The sequence below is a fragment of the Bombus huntii genome, chromosome 12 (assembly GCF_024542735.1).
Source record: "Bombus huntii isolate Logan2020A chromosome 12, iyBomHunt1.1, whole genome shotgun sequence".
In the NCBI taxonomy this organism is placed as follows: domain Eukaryota; kingdom Metazoa; phylum Arthropoda; class Insecta; order Hymenoptera; family Apidae; genus Bombus; species Bombus huntii.
Genome location: NC_066249.1, coordinates 1,712,201 through 1,735,959, shown reverse-complemented (window position 1 = coordinate 1,735,959; position 23,759 = coordinate 1,712,201). Strand labels below are relative to the sequence as shown.

Sequence of the window (23,759 nt, the reverse complement as noted above, 5' to 3'; positions counted from 1 at the left end):
ATCCGCTATACTTGAACGTGGCTAACTACCGACTGAGTACGAACAAACAATCGGTAGGATGTTACTGCCGAAGCGTTTGTAAGTAAAAAGATGTGAAATAAAATTTGTCCGTTCGAGGTTTTATCTTCGAGAAAATGCAGTTCGAACACGTTCAGTTGAGAATCGATCTGGTGTTTACGTGCGTATGATAAATTTGCAAATTTATTTTACAAGCAATTAACAAAGCGTCTTGAGAAAAAATTTTATTCCGCACTTTCGGCTTAGTTTCACGTGTATTGGGTTGGCAACTAAGTGACTGCGGATTTTGCCATTAGGTTGTAATGACAAAAGCCGCAATCACTTAGTTGCCAACACAATAGAACGACCTCTTGTCGATTATCTAGTGCTGTCTGGTCCGAAATTAACCGCGTTCAAATATGAATATCGATAAATTGTCAAACTCGATTTTCTCGCAGACTAAACCTTGAACGAAAAACGTTCGTTACTTCCAAATGTATACTTTGTATTCCATATTTTGTTCTTATTCTTTCATGAGGAATCACCTCGTGTCTGTTTGTACACGTTACCCTGTATATAAGTACGTAAATAAAGATGCATAAAGAAAGCAAAGAAATGTGAAAATAAAACGTAGAAAATAAGAAGATAAGACACATAAATTAATATAGAAACGTAACATAAATCGGTAATAAATCGAAGGAAGTTTCATTTTAAACGATTCTTTGCCATTCGCTGAAACTGGAATTATCCCAGCTATTGGGCTGGCAACTAAGTAATTGCGCATTCTGTCAATACCTCCTAATGACAAAATCCGCAATCGCTTAGTTGCCAACTGAATAATAGAAAGACGAAGCTGTGCGAATCGTGGAATTTTCGTACAATGGAACAACCACTTTCCCAATGTGAGAGAAGAATGTAAAAAAAATGGCCATTCTTCGACTTTCTTATCTTGAAGTATCTTGCGTATCTTGAGGAAGTAAAGTAAAGTAAAGTAAAGTAAAGAACTTAAAGATCTTACCAAGAGATTTATCCGAAACGCGATGGGAAAGTTGAGAAAAGTGAGTGGAAAAATGGAACAGTGGCGATGGTCGAATTATATGTTACGTTTAATCTTCATCTTCTTCCGACACCGATCCATCAACGAAATAAATTGATCTTCAGAAATTCTCTTGTCCAATATATCTTAGCGATCGTTCAAATGAAATAAATAAATTCAAGGCAATATTTCTTGTATTTCTGAGCGAGTTTTTACAAATAAAAGATAGTAGATTATTATAAATCGAGCGACTTAAAATTTGTCACAAATATTTGGTCATGCGTGGAGAAAATACGATGCAAGTTTCACGCGATTATATTTGTCGTTACTCGGATTATCGTCTGAATAGCTGCTACGATTGTTCATTTTCACAAGAACAGCACGAAGAATGCTGGATGAGCTACTTTTTCAGCTTCCTTACAGAATTCTCAAACTAATATTCGTTCTTTACGTTCCCTCGATCCTGATATCTACTTTCATTTCACCAGTTAATTGCGTCTACCTGATTGGCAAATTAAAATAGCATTCGAATTTCTCTCTTCGAGTAACATTGCAATACTCGTAGAAAACACGCTGCAAGTGGTACAAATTGAAAAATCTTCTCTTCTTATTGGGAAATCTTCTACACATCAATCAGAATACTCCGTGGAATTAAATGGAATTTCTCTTTCCAAATATTAGAATAATAATGCTAATAATGCTAATTATATGGTGTCGCAACGTCGTCTCTATAGGAAGCTGTAAGAAAAGGAGAAAAAAGAAAAAAAAGTAGCAATAGATTGTTAGTTAATTATCTTTCCACTTTTCTAAATCAACTGTCTAAATTAAAGCGAAACATTGAACTTTCTTCACGATTAAGACGCGACAGTGTTTTCTACTCATACGCTTTTCTTTCTCATCAATTTCCATTATATGAACGCGCAAGTTTTCTTTCCTCATCGAAGGTAACTTGTTTCTTGGCATTCCACGACCACTCTGTTCTTCGACTCTGTAAAAATTACTCTCTCTCTCTTTCTGAACCCTAATAATCACCGGTTTTTGGATTTTGAAAGATTCGAAAGGGAGATGGGAACGTTTCGCAAGATATATCGGGTGATTCATTACCAGTCGAATTTTATTCGCCGTGGAAAAATATAGTTTCGCGTCAATTAAAAATCCCAGGAAATAAAAAAAATCTGGCGTTTCCGCGCGCGGTCATTAACCGATTGGAAAATCGACGCATATCGGTATCTGTGAATTTGAAAGTTGGCCCGTGTGATTCCGAGGCCACCGCGTTAACGAGCCAAGTTCTCGTCCTACGTTCGATAACTCTGCAGCAGTAATTTAAGTGAGCCGCTCGTCTGTGCACTTGATTGCATATCGTTGCAGAACGTTGCTTCAGACGTTGCGGCCATGATAATGCCTTACTTAATGAGTAAAACTTGCCGATGGCTGGTTCTCCAAGTACAGTCGGGGGAAACGTTACCGAAGTGTTGCGTTTCACGGCATTTCAAAAGTATCCGGGGCTTTGTTTAATCGTGTATTTGCCCTTCTAATTGAATCAATTAAAAGTAGGCGGAAAAGGAATTAAGAGAATCGCTTGCGCACGACTCTGAACCCTCAACCCTTCGATTTACATAACCGAGAGTATAAAACGCAACGATATAATTCTGTCATCTTATTTCCACTGGACGTTACGAATTTCTTACATCGTGTCCCATCGTTTTAACGTTCTTTGCGTAGAATATTGCGTTGGCAGTGATTGCGGATTTTGTCATTAGTTACCAAACTAATAGAATAGAATAGTCTGAAAGATGAATAATTCTGAAGAAGTAAAGCGAACGTGCATTTTGCTGATTTTTTATCTTGGCGTCACTTTGTATGAGATAATGGGTTGGCAACTAAGTGATTGCGGTTTTGTCATTAGGTGGTAATGACAAAAACAACCCAACAGAATAGGATAGTCTGAACGATGAAGAATTATGAAGAAATAAAGGGAACGGGCATTTCGTTGATTTTTTATCTTGACGTCACTTTGTATGAGATAATGGGTTGGCAACTAAGTGATTGCGGTTTTGTCATTAGGTGGCAATGACAAAATCAACCCAACAGAATAGAATAGTCTGAACGATGAAGAATTATGAAGAAGTAAAGCGAACGTGCATTCTGCTGATTTTTTATCTTGACGTCACTTTGTATGAAATATAGGGTTGGCAACTAAGTGTTTGCGGACTTTATCAATACTACCCAATGACAAAATCCGCAATCACTTAGTTGCCAACCCAATAGGATAGAAAGTCTGAACGATGAAGAATTATGAAGAAATAAAGGGAACGGGCATTCCGTTGATTTTTTATCTTGACGTCACTTTGTATGAGATAATGGGTTGGCAACTAAGTGATTGCGGTTTTGTCATTAGGTGGCAATGACAAAAACAACCTAACAGAATAGAATAGTCTGAACGATGAAGAATTATGAAGAAGTAAAGCGAACGTGCATTCTGCTGATTTTTTATCTTGACGTCACTTTGTATGAAATATAGGGTTGGCAACTAAGTGTTTGCGGACTTTATCAATACTACCCAATGACAAAATCCGCAATCACTTAGTTGCCAACCCAATAGGATAGAAAGTCTGAACGATGAAGAATTATGAAGAAATAAAGGGAACGGGCATTCCGTTGATTTTTTATCTTGACGTCACTTTGTATGAGATAATGGGTTGGCAACTAAGTGATGCGGTTTTGTCATTAGGTGGCAATGACAAAATCAACCCAACAGAATAGAATAGTCTGAACGATGAAGAATTATGAAGAAATAAAGGGAACGGGCATTCCGTTGATTTTTTATCTTGGCGTCACTTTGTATGAGATAATGGGTTGGCAACTAAGTGATTGCGGTTTTGTCATTAGGTGGCAATGACAAAATCAACCCAACAGAATAGAATAGTCTGAACGATGAAGAATTATGAAGAAGTAAAGCGAACGTGCATTCTGCTGATTTTTTATCTTGACGTCACTTTGTATGAAATATAGGGTTGGCAACTAAGTGTTTGCGGACTTTATCAATACTACCCAATGACAAAATCCGCAATCACTTAGTTGCCAACCCAATAGGATAGAAAGTCTGAACGATGAAGAATTATGAAGAAATAAAGGGAACGGGCATTCCGTTGATTTTTTATCTTGGCGTCACTTTGTATGAGATAATGGGTTGGCAACTAAGTGATTGCGGTTTTGTCATTAGGTGGCAATGACAAAATCAACCCAACAGAATAGAATAGTCTGAACGATGAAGAATTATGAAGAAATAAAGCGAACGTGCATTCTGTCGATTTTTTATCTTGACGTCACTTTGTATGAAATATAGGGTTGGCAACTAAGTGTTTGCGGACTTTAACAATACTACCCAATGACAAAATCCGCAATCACTTAGTTGCCAACCCAATAGGATAGAAAGTCTGAACGATGAAGAATTATGAAGAAATAAAGGGAACGGGCATTCCGTTGATTTTTTATCTTGACGTCACTTTGTATGAGATAATGGGTTGGCAACTAAGTGATTGCGTATTTTGTTAATACCATCTGATGACAAAATCCGCAATCACTTAGTTGCCAGCCCAATATCTCATACGGAAAAGTAGACAAGTTTCGTGGTCGAATGTGCAACAAATCGAAGAATTACAATACTCGCGAGGAAGTGCTAAAAATCGCCGCCAATGATTATCTTGTGAACATCCTAATTTCGTTCATGTGCAACGTTTACGAAATTGTGTACTTGGCAACTAAGTGATTGCGGATTTTGCCATTGGTTGGTATTGACAAAATCCGCAATCACTTAGTTGCCAACCCAATAGATACAATTTTCGATATAATTTCGATATAATTTGATATTACGCGAAAACCTGTTAGCTGTAGGTTAAATATCGAATATAAAAATTTTCTAGAGGCTAAAACTATAGCTGTCGAGACGAATTATATCTCGATGTTCTTCGGTCTTTTGCTACTTCGACGTATATGTTCGATGTTATCTTTAAAGTAGGAAAAAGTGGTAGGAAAGTTGACGTTTAATCTCGTAGAAATTAGACAAGTTACTCAGACAGAAGGAACGTGTTATTTGGCCAACTTTACGGTAAACAGATGAAACAAATTATTCTTCGTTTGCCGAGAACCACTTCACCGTGTACGTGAAAAATTGGTCGTTCGCCCGACGACGGGACAATGTCGTGGAATTAAAAATTCCTTTTCGCTGGTGCAGAAAATTGAAAAGTATTAAACGCTCGGGAAGAATACATGCGGTGTTGTAACATTTCGTAAACGTTGGACATGAACGAAATCAGGACGTTCACCAGACAATCTTTGGCGCCGATTTTTAAGACTCCCTCGCGGGTATCGTAATTCTTCGATTTCGTTGTTGCACATTCGACCACGAAACTTGTCTATTTTTTCATATAAAACGGAAAGAGCAAGGTACATCCAGCGGAAAAGCTCACAGCGAACCTCTACACAGCGACATTTCTGAGAAATGAAATTTCTTAACCTTAGTCGAGTGAAACGCTCGAAATTAATACACTTTTTCAATGCGTCTATTTAAACTATTTGTACTTGGCCGCGCCGCTTCGTTCCAGCAAAAAGTCAAATATAATTTACAAGCAATAACAGCCGGCCAGTGTCATATACTTTTTCATCGATTCTCATTTCCGGGATACATCAGCCTTGAACGATAAAACAGTGGAAAATTTCTTGCGTGCATATATTTATTTTAACTGCCTGCAATATTTTCTATCCGTCTATTAACGCGTCTTTCTCGGCTCTGCTCTCCAGCCTCTGCGATCGTGTAAGGTGTTGAAAATTTCGAATTTCATTTTACACCTGCCATATAGCTTTACAGCTAATTAGCCTACGATTTTATTCTCTGCCACGATATTTCCTTGTCGCTCGAACGAGATACAACCAACTTTAGCAAAAGTAAGATACTATTTTTTTGCATCAAGCAGCAGCATCTTCCAAAAAAAAAAAGAAAAAAAAGAAAAAGGAGGGGTAGAGGAGGCGATAGAAATAGGAATGGAAATAAAATGCTAAAACATTGATCGTTCTGTTGAAAGGCGTTTATCACGAACACGAACGAGAAAATATGGGAACCGTTTCGATCGATCTTCGATCACTGGACACAAGTGAAAGGCGAGGCCAGCTGGGTGGAAGTTCTCATGCCGCGGGATCCTCGAACGAGGGTCCTGAGCCGGATGACTCGGACGCCGCCAGCAACGAAGCTCGTCTACGGGGTGTGCTGCAACCGACCTCGACCGAGGATCAGGCGGGAAATGTTCGACGACTTCCGGCGGAGGACGCTGAACCTCGCGGTCAAATACTGAAACTCGGTTATCCAAAAGGCAAACGAAACAACGGGAAGAAATCAACTCGGTGCAAACGCAGGGTCACGTTCGCCGTATAAGTTCCATTCCGACGCTACTTTCACAAATGTGAGAAATAAAGCGAAATAAAATTGATCGTATTTTGAACATTCGTTGCATTTCTATTTGTTAGACATTTACTTATTTATTTATTTATTTATAATTACTTATTACAATATATTATAATATACTTTATAATGATTTCTACTTTATAATACTATAATATAATACTATATTTATAATACTATAATACTATAATATACTTTATGATGATTAGAAGCTTATTATCTACTTTTATATTGTATATTATAATATTTGTTATATTAGGTGGTCCGAAAAGTTTCTTTCGTTTTATAAGGAATAATGGATGCACAACATTTTTCATTTTATATTATTGTATCGAATTGCGTATGATCGATTTTGTTCTATCAAAATAAAGATCACAATGTTCGACAGATTAGGTTTCACGTTTGTATAAAAATGCATCGTTGTAAAAGACGTGTCTGTAAAAGAAAGACACTACCCGGACAATCTAATATTATAAATTTGTTAACGTCAGTTTTGAATTCTGCGAATTAACGTCAAATCGCCGTACGATTTCTCAAACGTTAAATTTAGAGTTTCGGGAATTTTGTATTTTCCGGGAAAAATAGGTAAATTCGTGTAACCTCGGGCAAATATCTAATACGATGTGTAACAGCTAAACTGCGAGTATTTACGCATTTAGCAATAGCGTAAATATGTATGTGAGTATAAATAGAGCGCGTTTATCAAAGAGGCAAAATACGTATCGGGATATTTAGAAGATGGAAAACATAATTCTACCCGAGTTCTACTTCTTCGTCGATGCTTGTAAGAGCGTGAACTTGCGTAAATAATTGTAATCTGACGATAATGATCGGACAAAGCTACGACAATTTCACGGTAGATTTATGGAAATTTAATATACGTGTGTCATAGGAAATTTCTTTAAAATAGATTCTACGATATACAGGGTGGTTGGTAATTGGCGGTACAAGCGGAAAGGGGGTGATTCTACGCGAAAAAAGAAGTCGAAAATATAGAATAACAATTTTTCGTTCGAGGCTTTGTTTTCGAGAAAATCGACTTTGAATTTTCGCTCGGTACGCGTGCGATTATAACGGATCACATTGTAGATTGTTGTCTCGATGAAAAAATTTAAATAAAAAGAAAACAAAATTGTTCCTTCTGATATCTTTTCTAAATAAGTTAAAGTTAAAAAGTTAATTCTGATATTTTAGTGTAATTGAACTATAGTTTGATATTAGTCGAGACTTTGTTTCGTATACAGGGTGGTTGGTAATTGATGGTCCAAGCGGAAAGGGGTGATTCTACGCGAAAAAGAAGTCGAAGATATAGAATAAAAATTTTTTTTCTTAATTTTTTAATTTTTCCATCGAGACAATGATCTACAGTGAGATCCGTCATAACGAGACGTGATAAAGTGCACGCGTACCGAACGAAAATTCAAAGTCGATTTTCTCGAAAACAAAGCCTCGAACGAAAAATTGTTATTCTATATTTCCGACTTCTTTTTTCGCGTAGAATCTTCATGAAAATTTAATATACGCGTATCATAGGACTATTTCTTTAAAATAGATTCTACGATATACAGGGTGGTTGGTAACTGGTGGTCCAAGCGGAAAGGGGGCGATTCTACGCGAAAAAAGAAGTCGAAAATATAGAATAACAATTTTTTTTTCTCTTTTTTAATTTTTCCACCAAGACGACGATCTACAGTGAGATTCATTATAACGAGACGTGATAAAGTGCACGCGTACCGAGCGAAAATTCAAAGTCGATTTTCTCGAAAACAAAGCCTCGAACGAAAAATTGTTATTCTATATTTTCGACTTCTTTTTTCGCGGAGAATCACCCCCTTTCCGCTTGTACCACCAGTCACCAACCACCCTGTATACGAAACAAAGTCTCGACTAATATCAAACTACAGTTCAATTGGACTAAAATATCAGAATTAGAAGAGAAATATTTATAATACTCGGAGAATATTTATAACCCGACGAATATTATGATACTTAAAGAATGAATAATACTTAGACGATATTGGAATATTAAACTTAGATTTGATCTCGAATTTTGCATATTTTATATATTTCTTACGATATTATTGATATTACGCGCGTCTAATGGAAATACCAATAACAGTTTATCGAAGATGATCATTTTAATTCGTCGAACGCCTGTTCGTTCATATCGATAGGTAGAAATCGAGGATCGATTGGCGAATGTTTCGGTAACCGTGGATCAGCCGATCCCCCATTGTTAATTAAATGCACGTTCAGTCATCGTTCAAAATGCCGCGTCGCTGAGTCAACGGCAATGGAATATCCCTTGTAAAATTATAATCACACGTTTCAAAATTCTAAGTGATTACGATCGAAACAATCAAAATCCATCGTATCGGTTCCCAATGATTTAAAGAATCGTCCAACAATGAAAGGAATCAGGACATTCGTGTTGCAGGATCTTTCTCACGTTTTACCCACAAAAAGTTTCCAGGTACCGACACTCAAATTGCCATCATACGCGAATTCACGTTTTCGTGAATACGATCGAAAACAGCTTGGATAGAAAATCATTTTGCTCGAATAAATATTATAAACTAGAAGCTTCTATCAATTCACGTACTCGGTGAACCATAAAAATAATCTGTCAGACGAAAGTCTAGATTTCGATGAAATTATATTTCGGTGAATTGAATCATTTCGTTTAGATTAGATTCTCCAATTACCTCTACGTAATTAAATCTACACAGCCTTTGTATCTTGTACACATATTGTCAGACATCGACGTTCAAATTTCCCGTAAATGCAAAAAAAAAAAAAAAAAAGAAAATAATATCATTGCAATATCCATTGGATATTATAGAAGGTAATCTTACGCGAAATTTTATTCTTTCGAAACAAAACAGAAAAATCTCGTGCCAAGTTATTACCTGTCGTCGTCGCAAGTGCACACAACATCGTCGTCTCGTCGATTTTGGAATTTCTTCGACTTCTCGTGCAAAGAGGAGCCGGCCAGTCGCGACAAAAAGAAGTGTCTGCCTTCGAATGGCATCGTCTCGTCGTCCTTATTCTCCAACGATGCTCTGGATGCCGTCTCGAAATCCGTGCCGCCGAATTCCGTGACCACGACCGTAACGTTCACGCCAAAATACATCAACGATTCTCAATTGGACCTGAAGGCAACGTCGATGACATGTTTAAAAATCCAGGGTCTAATGAAACAAGACAACTTGGTGTCTTTGCTGGATGGAAATCCTGTGCCAAGGACGCTGAAATGGAAACTCAAAGGTTACAAGACTCTTCGAAACGAGCAGGCTGTTGACTTCGCCTTCGTTCCTGGCGCAAAGTCTTACGAGTGCGATATTCTACCGCGAAACGAATACCACGAACACGAACAGTCAAATCGTAGAATGCTACCACGTCGGAAGAGCATCTGTTCGGGGATGGAAAACAGCGGTGAAAATGACACGCTGTCCTTGACGACGAAAGCCATCGAGAACAAGGCTAAGATCGAGCGTGTGAAGAAAGTAGACGCTAAAGACGCTAATATGGTGGAAAAGGAAAGTAACCTGGAGCGTAAGAATATTTCAGACGTGGACAGACCAGCGAACGTTTCCAGTCAGGAGGCTTCAAGCTGCGAGTTGACGGCTCGCGCGCTTCAAAGCGCTGGCCCGAAGAAAGAGGAGATAAAGTATCTGCCGATTTTGAAATCGGAACTGTCAGCGGCAACGAGTCAGACGCAGCCAGTGGCTCGATTTTGCTCGCGACCGCCAAAGAAAATCCAGAAACCTGCAGCTCCGGTATTAAACCGAACGGAGAAAGAGGCTGATAGCGCGAAAGACGTTTCTTCGATGGAACTCGACGAAGAAAAGAAAGCTGCCGCGTTTCAGGAGAAACAGGCTTCTTCCCTTTCGAAACCGTCGGCTCCGGGGTACTCGGAAGTCACCGGAAGCGCGTCGCAGCGGCGCTCTATGGGAAACCGTGGAGAAGAAAGATATCCAATGGAAGATGAAGCGAAGGCTCGAGAAACGGAGAATGACACGAGTGCTTTTCAATCGTCCGCGAAGATGTCGCGAACTGAACCGACGGAATTCGCCAGAGATTTCGCAGAAACGTCGGAGAAGAGGCAAGCTGCGTCACGAACGTCCACCTATTTCGCTCCAAGAGCTTCCGGAGGTTCCAGTCACGGCTGGAACAGGCAATCGTCCAAGACCCAGGGTAACCGTACGTTCGAGTCGATAATTGGAATACCAGAGAACACGACCGCGCCGTTGAAGTTAAGCAGACGAAACGAGGGACAAGGAGTGAAGTCGTCGCCGTGCGCCGCCACGCAAGTCAGATTGCAGCAAAACGAAGGCAGAAGCGTATCGAACTCGCGAACGAATTCCTCCGGCAACGGTAGGTCGTCGATGGCCGGAAGTTCGGACGGGGGCTCTCGAAAACCACCGGCTTCGTTCGCCCCGTTTACGACCAGAAGATCTTCCTCGAATTCCTCTTGTTTATCGAGGAAGCCGGCGGTGTCGAAGAGGACTGGCAACGGAGCGAAAAGCGCGTTCAACTCGAACAACTCGCTGAATATTTCCACTTGCAGCGTGAATGCAGCGAGGAAATGTCGCGATAACGACGCCAGATGCCCGAGAGCGAGGAAGTGCGAGCAAGAGAGGCCGAGGAGTAAAAAGGATAAAAAGATTTGCAAACGTTATTGCTGTCCTGCGTTGCAGACGCCGACCCAGTGCGATTATAGCAGGTTCCAATGCCCGAAACACAAGATTAAAAATGCCACTCAGATAGAGAAATACGAGGTGAAGAAAGATCCCACGTGCATGCCGAATGAGACGGATGAACAGTCGAGAGAGTTTTGCACGACTATGGAGAGGAGCAGGCCTTCTGATCGGGATTGCAAGAGGCAAACAGAGAGGAAATGCAGCAGAGAGAGGTATATAACGCGAGTCTTCGACTCTGTCGTTTCTTTAGTTTCACTTTTGTCATTGGATAACGCTGCAAGTAAATCGATCCTTCGGTTTGACTTTTTAAACGCGATAGAACTTGGCGTGAACGTGCACGACTGTTTCGCTTATCGGAAGAACATTTTAATTAGTTGCCGATTAACGCTTTAGAGACGAGTCTCTCTTTGAACGTCGAATGAAGTAGTATGACAGTAAACACTGTGGTACTTTCAAGTTTAAAGAGAAAAAGGTACAGGTGAATCATTTTGAATGGAATACGTAGCTCCATTTAGAATGGATTCTTCGTGTGTCTCGATGGAGTTTAGCAGTGCCAGAAAAATTATATCGATGTTGTGATTCTCCTAAAAGTTACTAAAAGCAATTAAATTCCTTTTTCATTTAATAGTCACTTCAGTTAATGTAAATACACGATCACGTAAATATACTCCTATTTATTTCACGTCTGTGTATTCACGTGCGTTTATACTCGAACTACGGTGGTATCTATCGTACGTCGTTACTTAACTTTAACGTTGATTTATACGCAGCGATAACTAATTCCTATTGGCAATGTTCTGATAAACACGCGATCATTTAGGAGAGATCGAAGCTGCGATAGGAGACGAAGAAGATCCTGCGAGCGAGAAGAGCGACGAGATTGCTCCAGACAAGAGGAGGGTCGTACGATCTGCACGAAGCCGAGGAAAAGAGATACATCGTGCAAACGTCGAAGGAAATGCAACGATCGCGACTGCGACAGAAGATCGGCGAAATGCACCGGCAGGAGAAACTACACCCAGTCGGCATTTTCAAATCATTCGACGAACGTGCCGAAGAACGTGAAACGCTATTCCTCTTTGCCAGCCTTCGCCTTCCCTCTGATCACTATGAAAAACAGTAAAGAGGCGAGGCAGAGCTTGTTCGTTTCGCCGTCTGTATGCAAATTTCTGCGATCGCCGCTGGTTCGTTCGAAAAGCGACGACAAATGCAAGAAGCCATCGACCAAGTGCAAGCTGACAGGTGGCAAAGACGAGGACAAGTGCAAGAGGCCGTCTGCAAAGTGCAAGCTGAACGCTGACGCCAAATGTAAAAAGGTGGACAGTTGCAGGAAAGAGAGCACTAAATGTAAAAAAGAGGATCCATGCAAAAGATTGAGGGGGACCTGCGAGAAGGAGAAGGAGGATCCTTGCAAGAAAACAAGAGGAACCTGTGAAAAGAAGAAGGAAGATCCGTGCAAGAAGGTGAGAGCTACTTGCGGGAAGAGAGAAGATCCTTGCAAAAGGACGAGGACTACCTGTGGCAAGAGAGAAGATCCTTGCAAAAAGAGGACAAGCTGCGGTCCAGAAGTAAAGAAAGTGGAGGATCCTTGCGAGAGAGTAAGATCAGCCTCCGAGAAGAAGGATGATCCTTGCAAAAAAGCCAGCAGACCCAGCTGTTCCGCCAAGAGCGATCCTTGCAAACCATCTGACAAGCTAAAATGCAGTGCTGTGAAGGATACCAAGTGTACATTGGAAGATTCCTGCTTGAAAAAGAGAGAACAACTGTGCCAAGGTGACTTGGGAGCTACCACAAAACGTTATGTTCCACAAATCTTAGTGTAATTCACGCGGTAAAACAATTGTCGCTATGGGTTTGCAATATTTTTCAGAGATGTTCTTTGTGTAACTATTGTATTACACTTTGACAGATTATTCTACACGATCATCCATAGAAGTTCCCGTAAGTCTTATGAAAGGGCCATTTTTACTCGAACGAAACGTATAGAATATCACATAGTAACAGGTTTACAAGATATGTTAACGTATGAAGCGATGATAAAACGGAAATCTTACACATTTTGCGATGCAATTTTGTAGTATCTTATTCGAACAAAATTGGCCCTTTCGAAAGTTTCTCTTCCCTTGCTTTCATTACGTTATACGTGATCTAATGTAAGTAACACCGCAAAATGTAACCCTAAGAGGCGACCTAATGCTTCTCTAACTTAGTTCATACAAATATCGGTTGACGTGAACATCCTAATGGCAATCTACTCGTAGCTTCCATATTAATTTAGTTGCAATTTTATTCGATTGTCGCAGAAAGATGCATGGCATCGTCCACAACCGCTGAGTCGGCGAAAGAGAGGCTGGATAGAGAACGAAAGGAGGTAGAGGAGTGTAAGAAGCACATTAAGAAAAACCACCACAAGAAGAAGAAGGAATCTGCGACTGGTTTAAAGTGTGCCACCAACCCTTGCAAACAACAGCTGAAGGACTCTCAGTCAAAGTTCGCGTCCATTGACTTACCCTTACAAAGCTTCGTGAACGTTATATCGAACACGTGTATGAGCCAAGGCAGCAATTTGGTAAATCTTCCGCGGGATCGATCGTATTCCATCTTGAACTCCGTGAATCATGACGAAGTCAATAGGGAAACGGATTCGCCAGAGCCCACCAGGAATTTTTGGAGCTTCAACGATGAAAACCTGGAGCCAGTGATTACACCTTCGATGGATAATACATCTCAAGATAATGCACCAGTAGAGGATTCTCATTCGGGATCGACATCAAACTGGCTCTTTTCGTGGCTCAACTGTAAATATTGAAACTATTCGCTGGCTTGTCGACGAGACGATAATCTATCAATTTCAAATCATATCAATCGTATCGATAATCAATTTTTAAATCTACTTTATTCGTATTTGAATGTTGTTTTAGAATGGTCTTGGAAAAAAGCCAGACTGGCAAACCTATGCGCAAAACATATATCTACATTGTATATTAAAACCATATTTTACGTGTACCTTCGTATATGAAAAGGCAAAATTATAGCGTATGCAAAATCAAAGTTATACGAAATGCTACTTATTTGGAGCGAATAAAAGGTAATTACTTGTTTTATTTCTTACAGACGAGAAAACGTTAAAATTTCGTTAAGCTGTCTAATGTCTAATGCCACTTTATCAAAACTGTAATTTTATTTGGTACAGAGAATATATACATTTTTGCCACGCTGTTGCACACTTCTGAAATATTAATTGTCACAGTACTGAACATGTTGTTGATCTTTTACAAACTTTTTTCTTAGACATAGTCACTGTTATCGCGATCATCGATTATTTTATACCCTTTTTCATCGTCTGTACTCATCTATTCTCTAACTCGTGGTTCCATATTTCACAGAAACGCTCTTTAATCCTCGGCAACGGAGGTTCGATCATTATCGCGATCGTCGAATATTTTATTTCATAACGATAGAGCAAACAGCTGATAACTAAACTAATTCAAAAAATACAATTCATATATTTCAATAGAATAACGATACTTAACACTTAGCCAACTGAATGGGCAGATCCCTCCACTTTAAAGTAAATCGCTGCATGACCGATCGGGAAGATCTCCCCACTTTAAAGTAAATCGTTGCATGACCGATCGGGAAGATCTCTCATTTTGACGACCTTATCAACGCGTTTTCTTTTATTTTTTTTTTTTTTTTTTTTTTGTTACTAACAATTATTGTTTACCTGAAATTGTCCCCAATTAATTGAAATTTTTCTGCTTTTATAAAGTATATAATAAAATGCAGCAATTTAGTGGTGTTGACTTGCCCGAGCGCGGTGAGAAACGTATAGTTCGCTGTGGCGCGCGATGTTCCAGCGTACTATCGGTAACTGTGCAGATCCAGTAACTATCATCCAGAGTTCACTACAATAGACATAGTTACGCGATCGAGGGCCGATGATAGTCGCGTTTCAAACAATCTTCAAATGAAAAGCGTCCCGGAGCAATGTTCGTCCCGGGTGAATCGAGTGTCGCGGCCAGTTACGAGATGCCTTTGTGCGAAGAACGAACTACTACGACAGAGCCGTGCACGTGAATGGAGGGATAGCAATTATGGGTTATTCAGGTCTCGCCACGGGATACCCAGGGTGCCGTCACCATGGAATTTTTCGTACGTACAGTACATACATATACCTGGCGCCTCTCCACGTCCCCTTTTTACGTCCTACGTATACACACGCGTGTGTATGGCGAACGTTGCTGCTGTCTAAAAAAAGAAGGAGAAAGATAGGCAAGGGAAACAGAGGGAACAAGCGAGAAAGAGAAAGAAGAAAAATGGAAGAGAGAAAGGGAGAAAAGCGTGAGGACGTCTCTGCAGGGATCCTCGCGCTCTGCCACTTATGGGAACGTGATACGAGCTTTTCGTTGGATGCTCTCTTGCGTTTTCGCATTGTTGCGCAACCACGTCGTCCTTCCTTCACGTTCCCTTTCCTCCTCTCTTTTTTCCTTTCTCTCCTTTCTTTCGTTTCCCTGTCTCCCTTCCCGCTGTACCTTGACGTGTCTCCGTGCCTCTTTGCCTTCGTCCACAAAGAGAATCGATGTCAATGCGAACGCGCCTTTGTACTCGCCGTTCCTTCTCCGCTTCCGGCTCGTCCCACGAGACATCGGAAATTCTTGTTTACGCCGTTGAAAACTGTCACCGTCTTTTTTTTTTTTTTTTTCAGAGAGATTTCACTCACACGCTTACATCATTTGACGGTTCGACGTTGGATCGATCGTTACGATGATTATTTGTACATCTTGCGATCGAATTATATCGCTCGGTTACAAATATGTATATGTACGAGTAATTGGGTAATTATTTACATATCTGTAAATTGAATTCGAAAAGTCGCAGCTATCGTAGAATTTGGAAATGATCGAAACGAATCAGTTCGTGGGTTTTACTTGAAATATGTTTGGAAGATAACCTATAAATTGTTTATTCGATTCCGTAGAATAAAACTAGTTAGTAGTTTGGATCAGTGCAAGTAGATCATTAAATTATCTCATAACGATATAGTTTTGTAGAAGGTGAAGAAAGATAGTAAGTGATTGTAGACAATGATCAAAAGATATGTATGTATATGTATACTTATATGTATGTTTAACTTTAACACAAACGGAACGATATACTAAACATAAAAGGGAACGTTTAAAGATATATCGTTAATCTAGGATATTGATAATCCATCGCAACAAATCAAACAAAGTGCAACACTTGAAGATAATTATCCAAATATTTTGAGATAAAATGAGAATAAACGCGATATATATAGATATAAATATATAGATATAAAACCGCACGTGACACAGAAATCATTCTTAACGCGGACACATATATGAGCGCGGATATTTTTGAACAAGTTGTCATCGAGAAGATCGAACGGTTGATTTCACGGTTGCTTAAAGGGGGCGAGGAGAGCCGTAAGCATCTAGACGTCACATTATGATGTCAACGACTTCTTCCTGGACCACAAACCGCTTCGACCGTGTGTCCAGGATGAATGGTGACGCCACGGGTGGCACCCCGTCGGAGAGAACCGCATACAACCACTGGAAATGTGTCAATTTCGTCGAGATCATTCAAATCTAGATGAGAATCTTCAGTCTCACAATCAGTCAATGTTTATTCGTTCATCTAATAAAAATAATTTTGTAAGACAATTTTCTTATGTTAATATGTATGTATATATATATATATATATGACTATTTATGAATTATTTTTAATATTTAAACTAAATTTTCAATTAAAGATCTTTGTGAAAAAAACAGCCCACAAGATAAAATGGTGAGTTCAATATTAACTATGTTTGATTTAATATAAAGAACAATTTATATTCAATGGATGAATATTAATACTGGAAGAAACAGAATTTATTTTTATTATTCGTTCAATTTTATTGTTATTGAATATGAAACGTCCTGTCAATCTATATTCATGCAGTATGTATAGCATTTTAAGTATACCAGTGTATTGCCGTGAAACTTTATCCAACTTCTGTTATTAAGTATTTTTTATTTTCCTTCATATGCTAGCGTTCATAAACATGCAACTGTCATAAATCGATTTTTCATCGTAACTGAATCGAACCTGTTCACGGCAAAGAAGTTGACATTAATAACTGTTTTCCATTTACGTAACACACAAATCGAAACGCAATATTTTACCGTCGCTGATGTCCATGTACACTCGTATGTAACGCGTTTCATCACGGAAATAATACTATATATTTCCAGAAAGAATGGAAAGCTTTGTCTGATTTATTTGATGCAATGCCACGGTTTACCTCGCAAATTTTAGCGCAGTTTGATGATTATCAACGAGTACATTTTTACGTTCTCTACATATTGACACGTTTCGTTAGTAAAGTAAAACGTGTGATTCTGTTTGTCTCTGTCGTGAAACGTTTGTCTCTGCAAGTGATACTGACATCAATACAATCTCGAATTCACGCCGCCAGCAAATTGAAATATAAATATTTACCGTAAATGAGATAAAAAAAGGAATTAAATACGTTAATTGAGAACAAATGTTTCACTTTAATGAAAACAGAGTGTTTAAAACATTTTACATATAAAGACTACACAGCAAAAACAGAGTGAATCACATTTACATTTTTTAGTTTCAAAATTAGGTATATTATCAAATAATCTTATGTTAACAAAATTGTCCTTTTATTTGTATTTTGGGTTATACATGTATTTTTATATCTTGTTCAAAAACATTATTTTCTATAATATTAAACATTGAGACATTTAAATATTGAAGATATTAAAATATTTTGTCTTAATCTTTGAGTGAACCTGATAAGTTCCTTTCATTGTTAATTATTTAATATTAAAATATTTCTCCTTAATCACAAAATGACAACACTTATTAAGATGTACATATGTTTCTTTCTGTGGTCTTCATATCTATCTTTCATAACCTCCTTTTTACGACACAAAAAAATACTCTTTAATGCATTTTGTTTTTTATATATACAGCTTACAAAAAATGTAATTATACATCTCAATAAACATAAAATCGTGAGAAATATTTCAAAGTCGTGTTTTGAAAATTTTTAGCTAGATGAATACTCAATTTTGAGAAAGATTATATGACGTGGAGGATAAAGGACATATTATTTTCTCAGATTGCGAGGACTTTTGTAATAACAAGGCTTCGTTTCCTAAAATAATGTCTGCCAGCCAGATTTTTCGGTATGTCTTGTTTCAAAAGTTTCGTTCGAACGAAACGAGGACGCGGTTTGTTTTGCACACACCGTTTTCTATCTTTTCTGATTGACGTGAGACATTTCTCAAGCTTCGCACGTGTTATCGTCGAGAACCCTTCTGCTCTTCTTTCGTCACTTCCATGGGTCTCGGCCTCTTTCGATGGTTATTACAAAAAAAAATATCTAGTCACGATGCCGTCGGAACTTCCTGGAAAAAGAATTCATTGACAAGTGACTTCCTTGACATGTGCCAGATCGAAAGGTTCCTTTTTATATTTCTAGTGTCCATGAATTTGTGAATCGTTCATCAATATCGTCATATGTTTGTTTTATTATTCTAATGCACTACTTTGATCATGTGCAGTAAAATACATATTTACATACATGTACCCTTTGTTACAGGAAATATTTGCACATACCCTTATTTTTCAATGCAAATGATTTTTGTAGTAATGATACAAAATTTAATATACATACTTTGGTTAAATTAATTAGTATGAAAGTTCATAAATACAATAGTGTACAAACATGTACTTTCTGTATCTACTGTATCATCTTATTTCCTTTATTACGTATAAACAGTAATAACCTTTAGTAATAATATTTAGAAGCAACCGCTATATACAAGTTATTAGCAGTAGAGAAAAATAGAAAAAACATATGAGTTAACAAATTACTATTATAGTATTCATTCATTATAATATGATACATCCTATATCCCAATATAAGTTAAAAAGACATTTAACGTCATACAACGCAAAGAGCAATTGTATGAAAATAACGACAACAAAAAATAGCAGACAAATAAAAATAGTATCCAACATAAATATTCGTGTCATCCAATTTCCTGACATCAAATCAATATTCTGGCTGTAACAATAATTCATGAATCGATCTCATGGTCCGAAGTGGTCAGAAGGAAGAGGTTTTAGCGTGATCGATTTCGAAATTGCAGCTATCGCGACGACGTCTTGCGTGAACTTCACCAAATACGGGTTACGATTTCCACCGAAACAAATTCCACGCGTTCTGTGTATCGTCGCGCGCGAGATATTCATAGAAGACAATTAAATACCTAGTCAATCGTAGAACTTAACGAGCATCGCGAAAGAAATATGTTCGTTTTGGGATGGATTCGTCCGATTTACTTGCGTGTCTCTTCGGCTGCATTCACATTGAATAAAGAAAGGTATAGCAGTCGGGGGTGTAATGAGGCTTATTTATTACCATAGGAGGTTCGACCAATAAGGAGACGGGATGGTGGTCGTAGCCATGCCCAGCAGCCAATGAGAAGAGAGATCGAGTAGCTGTCAGATGGGCCACGCCTCGGCCAATCGGCGCTTAGCTGCGCATGACAGAGTGTCTCAGTCTCGGAACACGCCGGAGCGGCAGTCCCTTCTGGTGCGTGCGTAGGAGAACGTCTCTCTTTCGCCCGGTCACGAGAGAGAGGGAGTGTGTAAATCTGACGTTTCGTTATCATTCTTCGAACAATCTCCGTCACCGCAAATCCTTGGTACCCTTTGCGGTGTCGCGCGTGTTTTTGGTACTGATTATACGATTGACGCGTCGCGTGTTGTCGAGTAAGGAGTGTTAGGTGTTAGGAGTGTAACATAAACAACACACAGTGCGTTTCACGAATCGTTCCAATCAAGTGCTACATCATCCATTGTGTCGCGTGTTTCTCGATAGTAGAATCAAGAGCTAGAATCGATGCGCAAAAGGGTTTTTTCCCACTCGAAGTTTTAAATAAAAAAGAAAAGAAGAATCGAAAACGAGACACATAGAGGAGGACAGAGAAAACGGACTATTTAACACGGTCCTAATAATAGCCAGTGCGCGTTCGTACGCGAGTATACTAAGCGCCTATAAATACACAGCTACCACGGGCCGCGGAAACACGAGCCCGTGGATTTCACGGTGCAACCTGCCACACGAGGAGATAGAAAAGACGCGAGTCCGAAGGGAAAAGAGGGAGAATAATCTTGAAGGAGGGCGCACCTGGCGCTCTAAAGAGAAACTTGCCATAATCGGATCTAGTCGGGGCCAGTAACGCAAGATAATCGTGCGTGGTACATGTAAGACGGAGGGAAACTATAGAGATAGAGACGACTATAAAGAAATACACGTTGGAATACGTTGTATATGTAACATATACGCGAAAGATAGAAAAAGAGAGAGATAAGTGAAGCAATCGGTCCACCTTAGGCTCTCCGCTGTTTCCAGTACACCCAGCCTCTCAAAGCAGATTAGAGAATAACTAGAGTGAGATTTTATTATTCCACCTTGGTATATCCAACGAGTATATCCTTTCTTTTACTCTTGTAACACGAGAAACATCCCATGTTGGAATTCGTCGGCAGCTTCTCGTGCTTGCAGTAACTCTCTACCAAGCGGTAGCCTAAAAATATCTCCTTCCTGCATATTCTGACGCGTTTATACAGTCACAAGTGCGGCGCGTTCTTCTTTTGTATTATCATATGTACTCTCCACTCGATCAAAACTGAAAAGTATACTCGACCACTTTAAGTAGACGGACCGGTCATATATCGATAGAGGTATATCGAAAGAGACTTTTTATAACAATTGTTTTCGACTAATCGATACAATCAAAACAACGTGTTCGTTCGTTGAACCTAATATATTATCCTATAGTCTGCTTTCTCTTCGTTAAAAAACGCTTTAAATACATACACGCATTGGCTGCATATCAGATCTAGATTAGAATTGTTAAATAAAAAAAAAACAATTTCTATAGCGTTACGTATAATAGAAACTAAAATACACGATTAAAAGATCGTGTTGATTGAAGTTTAATCGCAACACGGCGAAGATAAACTGGAAGAAAATGTCTCGAAGAAAATTGGATCTGAGGAAGGAGCATCGTGGATGACCATCGAAAGGTATGAAGATCGTGAACGAATTAATCACCGCCGGTGGCTGCTACGTAGCTGAATATCTGCCGTCGGAACGATTCTCGAAAGAATCAAATCTGGTCCGTCGGCTGAGCGATCGATGCGTTCCACAATCATTATTGGTGATTAATCAATCGACTAATTGTTCGATTAATATCACTTGGTAGAAGGAATAGAAGAAAAAATCGAATAAAATAGTGAGTGAAACGAAGTGTACCGAAGAAAAGTGGTCCACGGTGGAGGGTGGAGGGAACGGAGTGCAAGGGGTCGCCGTGGCCCCCGGAGATGATGCGATGATGGCCTACGGAGGAACCACCGGAAACGGAGGTGCGATGGGACCTTCTTCTGGTGGTGCTGATGTTTTGGGCTCGACCGGTGATTACAGCCCTCAGGGGACACCGACGCCGCTTACGGGACACGCTGCTGGACCCGTCGAGGCGACCACTTATGGTCCTACCACAGGACCAACCAGTTACAGCCCCCAAGATAGTCCTGCGAGTTCCGCCGGCGGCGGTAGCGGAAGTAATGGCCAACTTCCCAGCTTTGGATTTACTCAGGAACAAGTCGCCTGTGTTTGTGAGGTAAGTTTTCAGTTAAAAAATGTTTGATATAGTGTTTGAGTGTAGATTTGGAATTTGAGATTTGAATTTGCTTCGAATCGATGTGCGATCGATCGATGAAATAGATTCCGCGCGCGGTGTTGGACAACGAGTGTCCGACGGAAGGGTGCAAGGTGCAGTTTCCTTAATTACGTTCCATACTACATAAATTTCATTTAAAATTGATGGCCCACAAAATATTTAAACGGAGAAAATATGTGTACTGACAGATAATAGTGAAATGTAATTTGTGATTTTGTTTCCTTTTTGTAATTAAGTATTAAACGAATTGAGGCGTTTCTAACTTTCTTTTAGACGATTGAACAGAAATCAAGGTACTTTAAATAATATGAATACTTTTGGAAGATTTATTTGTATATGCTATTCTTTAGATAACTTATGAAATTTTTGATTCTTTTCTTTTTGCTATTTTGTAAACTAAAATGTAAATTAGCAAGACGAAACTTGAATATTTTGAAAGTTATTTAGACCTCCGCGGAGAAGATTAATCGTGCTGTTTTTCTTAGGTTTATATGGCTCAAAATGGGTGGTGTATTTCAGTATTTATGTTAAACATTTGGTTTTAGTATTAAATATAATTTATAAATAAAGTATTTCCAAAAAAAGATGTCTGAAGAATCATAAATGCGAGGAAGCGAGGAAAACAGCAGAGAGTTAAAATTTCGTAGAATCCCTGGATATCTCATTTCGTTGTTTTAGAGTTAATCGTCCGTATAATTTATTTTATTTGTTCGTATGTATATAGCATTTAAAAATATGAATGTTATCTGTATATCCGAGAACAATAGAGAAGTAAAATTCGCAACGTTGATAAAATTACCCATAAAATAGCTGTTAACTCTTGGCTAGTGTAAAAACGCTTGTTCGTAAGATGCTTAACTGGATTCGTTGGTTTAATTTACGTACGTTGCGAATATGCGATGATGAAATTGTCCCTGAAATTTTCTATTTTCCCGGGCCATGTTCCACGAGCACAACATTGTACAGCACCGCGCGCCAAGATTCACTTGCATGTCACACACCTAATGGAGTTCATACGATTTTACTGCAACCATAAATTGTTTTGTGTGCGACGTTTACGCTCCTCTCGCATTGAACTGATCGAGCAGCCCACATGTGCGCGGCGGAATTTTACTTACGTGTTCCGAATATTTTATTCGGGGCACTGGTTCGAGATCGCCATTTTGTCTAAATTGGAACAAACGAAAATTAAAGATGGAGGAAGATATATATTGAAAAAAGTTTATTTAACATTCGCACGACTATGAATGTTTGTACTTCTTTACAGAAATTAATTGAAAATTGATTGACCAGAAATAATCTTTCCTAATTTCAATGTTTAAGATAATATTTATGATATTTTTTTAAACATTTCGTTGATTTTGAATATTTATACAAATTTATCTTTTTATGAAGATGGTTAAAAAGGTAGAACCTAGAAAAAATATTGATTTACTTAGTATCTAATATATACACTTGTCAATGTATAACATTCGATTAATTATACACAAGTGCTAAGAAAAAATTTTGAAAAACACGGAATTTATCGGAATACTTATCCAATAATAAAAAAAATTCTTATTCAACAATACATACATTAAAATCAGTACTGACATCAGAAGTTATAGGTACCTATAAAGAAAATGAAAGAGCGAAGGTTCATAAATATTGTTTTTTAATAAAAATTGAAATATCCAGACATACAAATTATAATAATTATATGTTTGCTGAAAAGCAATATTCGGAAGTACTATAAAAATAGAGCATGTGAAGAAATATTCAAAATTACTAT

The 23,759-nt window shown here is 38.7% G+C and overlaps 3 protein-coding genes across 5 annotated transcripts in view; all 3 read left to right on the top strand.

The window, feature by feature from the left end:
* The first annotated feature begins 6,130 nt into the window (after positions 1-6,130).
* On the top strand, positions 6,131-6,468 carry LOC126872020 (uncharacterized). Its single transcript, XM_050631488.1, has one exon. It carries the CDS (start codon positions 6,144-6,146, stop codon positions 6,459-6,461), a length of 318 nt encoding a protein of 105 aa, XP_050487445.1. The 5' UTR covers positions 6,131-6,143; the 3' UTR covers positions 6,462-6,468.
* A 2,427-nt stretch (positions 6,469-8,895) lies between these two features.
* LOC126871972 (uncharacterized) lies at positions 8,896-14,344 on the top strand. Its single transcript, XM_050631396.1, has 5 exons — positions 8,896-8,961; positions 9,374-11,403; positions 12,012-13,010; positions 13,101-13,132; positions 13,495-14,344. The coding sequence occupies exons 1-5, from the start codon at positions 8,896-8,898 to the stop codon at positions 13,998-14,000; spliced, it is 3,633 nt and encodes a 1,210-aa protein (XP_050487353.1). The 3' UTR covers positions 14,001-14,344.
* A 5,481-nt stretch (positions 14,345-19,825) lies between these two features.
* Positions 19,826-23,759, top strand: part of LOC126872005 (homeobox protein SIX1-like) — a 62,184-nt gene continuing 58,250 nt past the window's right edge. For all 3 annotated transcript variants that reach the window (XM_050631456.1, XM_050631457.1, XM_050631455.1), the window contains exon 1: positions 19,826-21,928. In XM_050631456.1, the coding sequence (XP_050487413.1) occupies positions 21,641-21,928 (288 nt within the window). In that variant the 5' untranslated portion in view covers positions 19,826-21,640. The remainder of the gene's footprint in view (positions 21,929-23,759) is intronic.

What these genes read in the sequence shown, in the direction of transcription:
- LOC126871972 (XM_050631396.1), top strand. Translation starts at nt 8,896, where the DNA reads ATGAAAGGAATCAGGACATTCGTGTTGCAGGATCTTTCTCACGTTTTA. An exon ending in TACCCACAAAAAGTTTCCAG is followed by an intron (nt 8,962 to 9,373) that starts GTACCGACACTC and finishes GAAACAAAACAG; the next exon opens with AAAAATCTCGTGCCAAGTTA. An exon ending in AGGAAATGCAGCAGAGAGAG is followed by an intron (nt 11,404 to 12,011) that starts GTATATAACGCG and finishes GCGATCATTTAG; the next exon opens with GAGAGATCGAAGCTGCGATA.
- LOC126872020 (XM_050631488.1), top strand. Translation starts at nt 6,144, where the DNA reads ATGGGAACCGTTTCGATCGATCTTCGATCACTGGACACAAGTGAAAGG.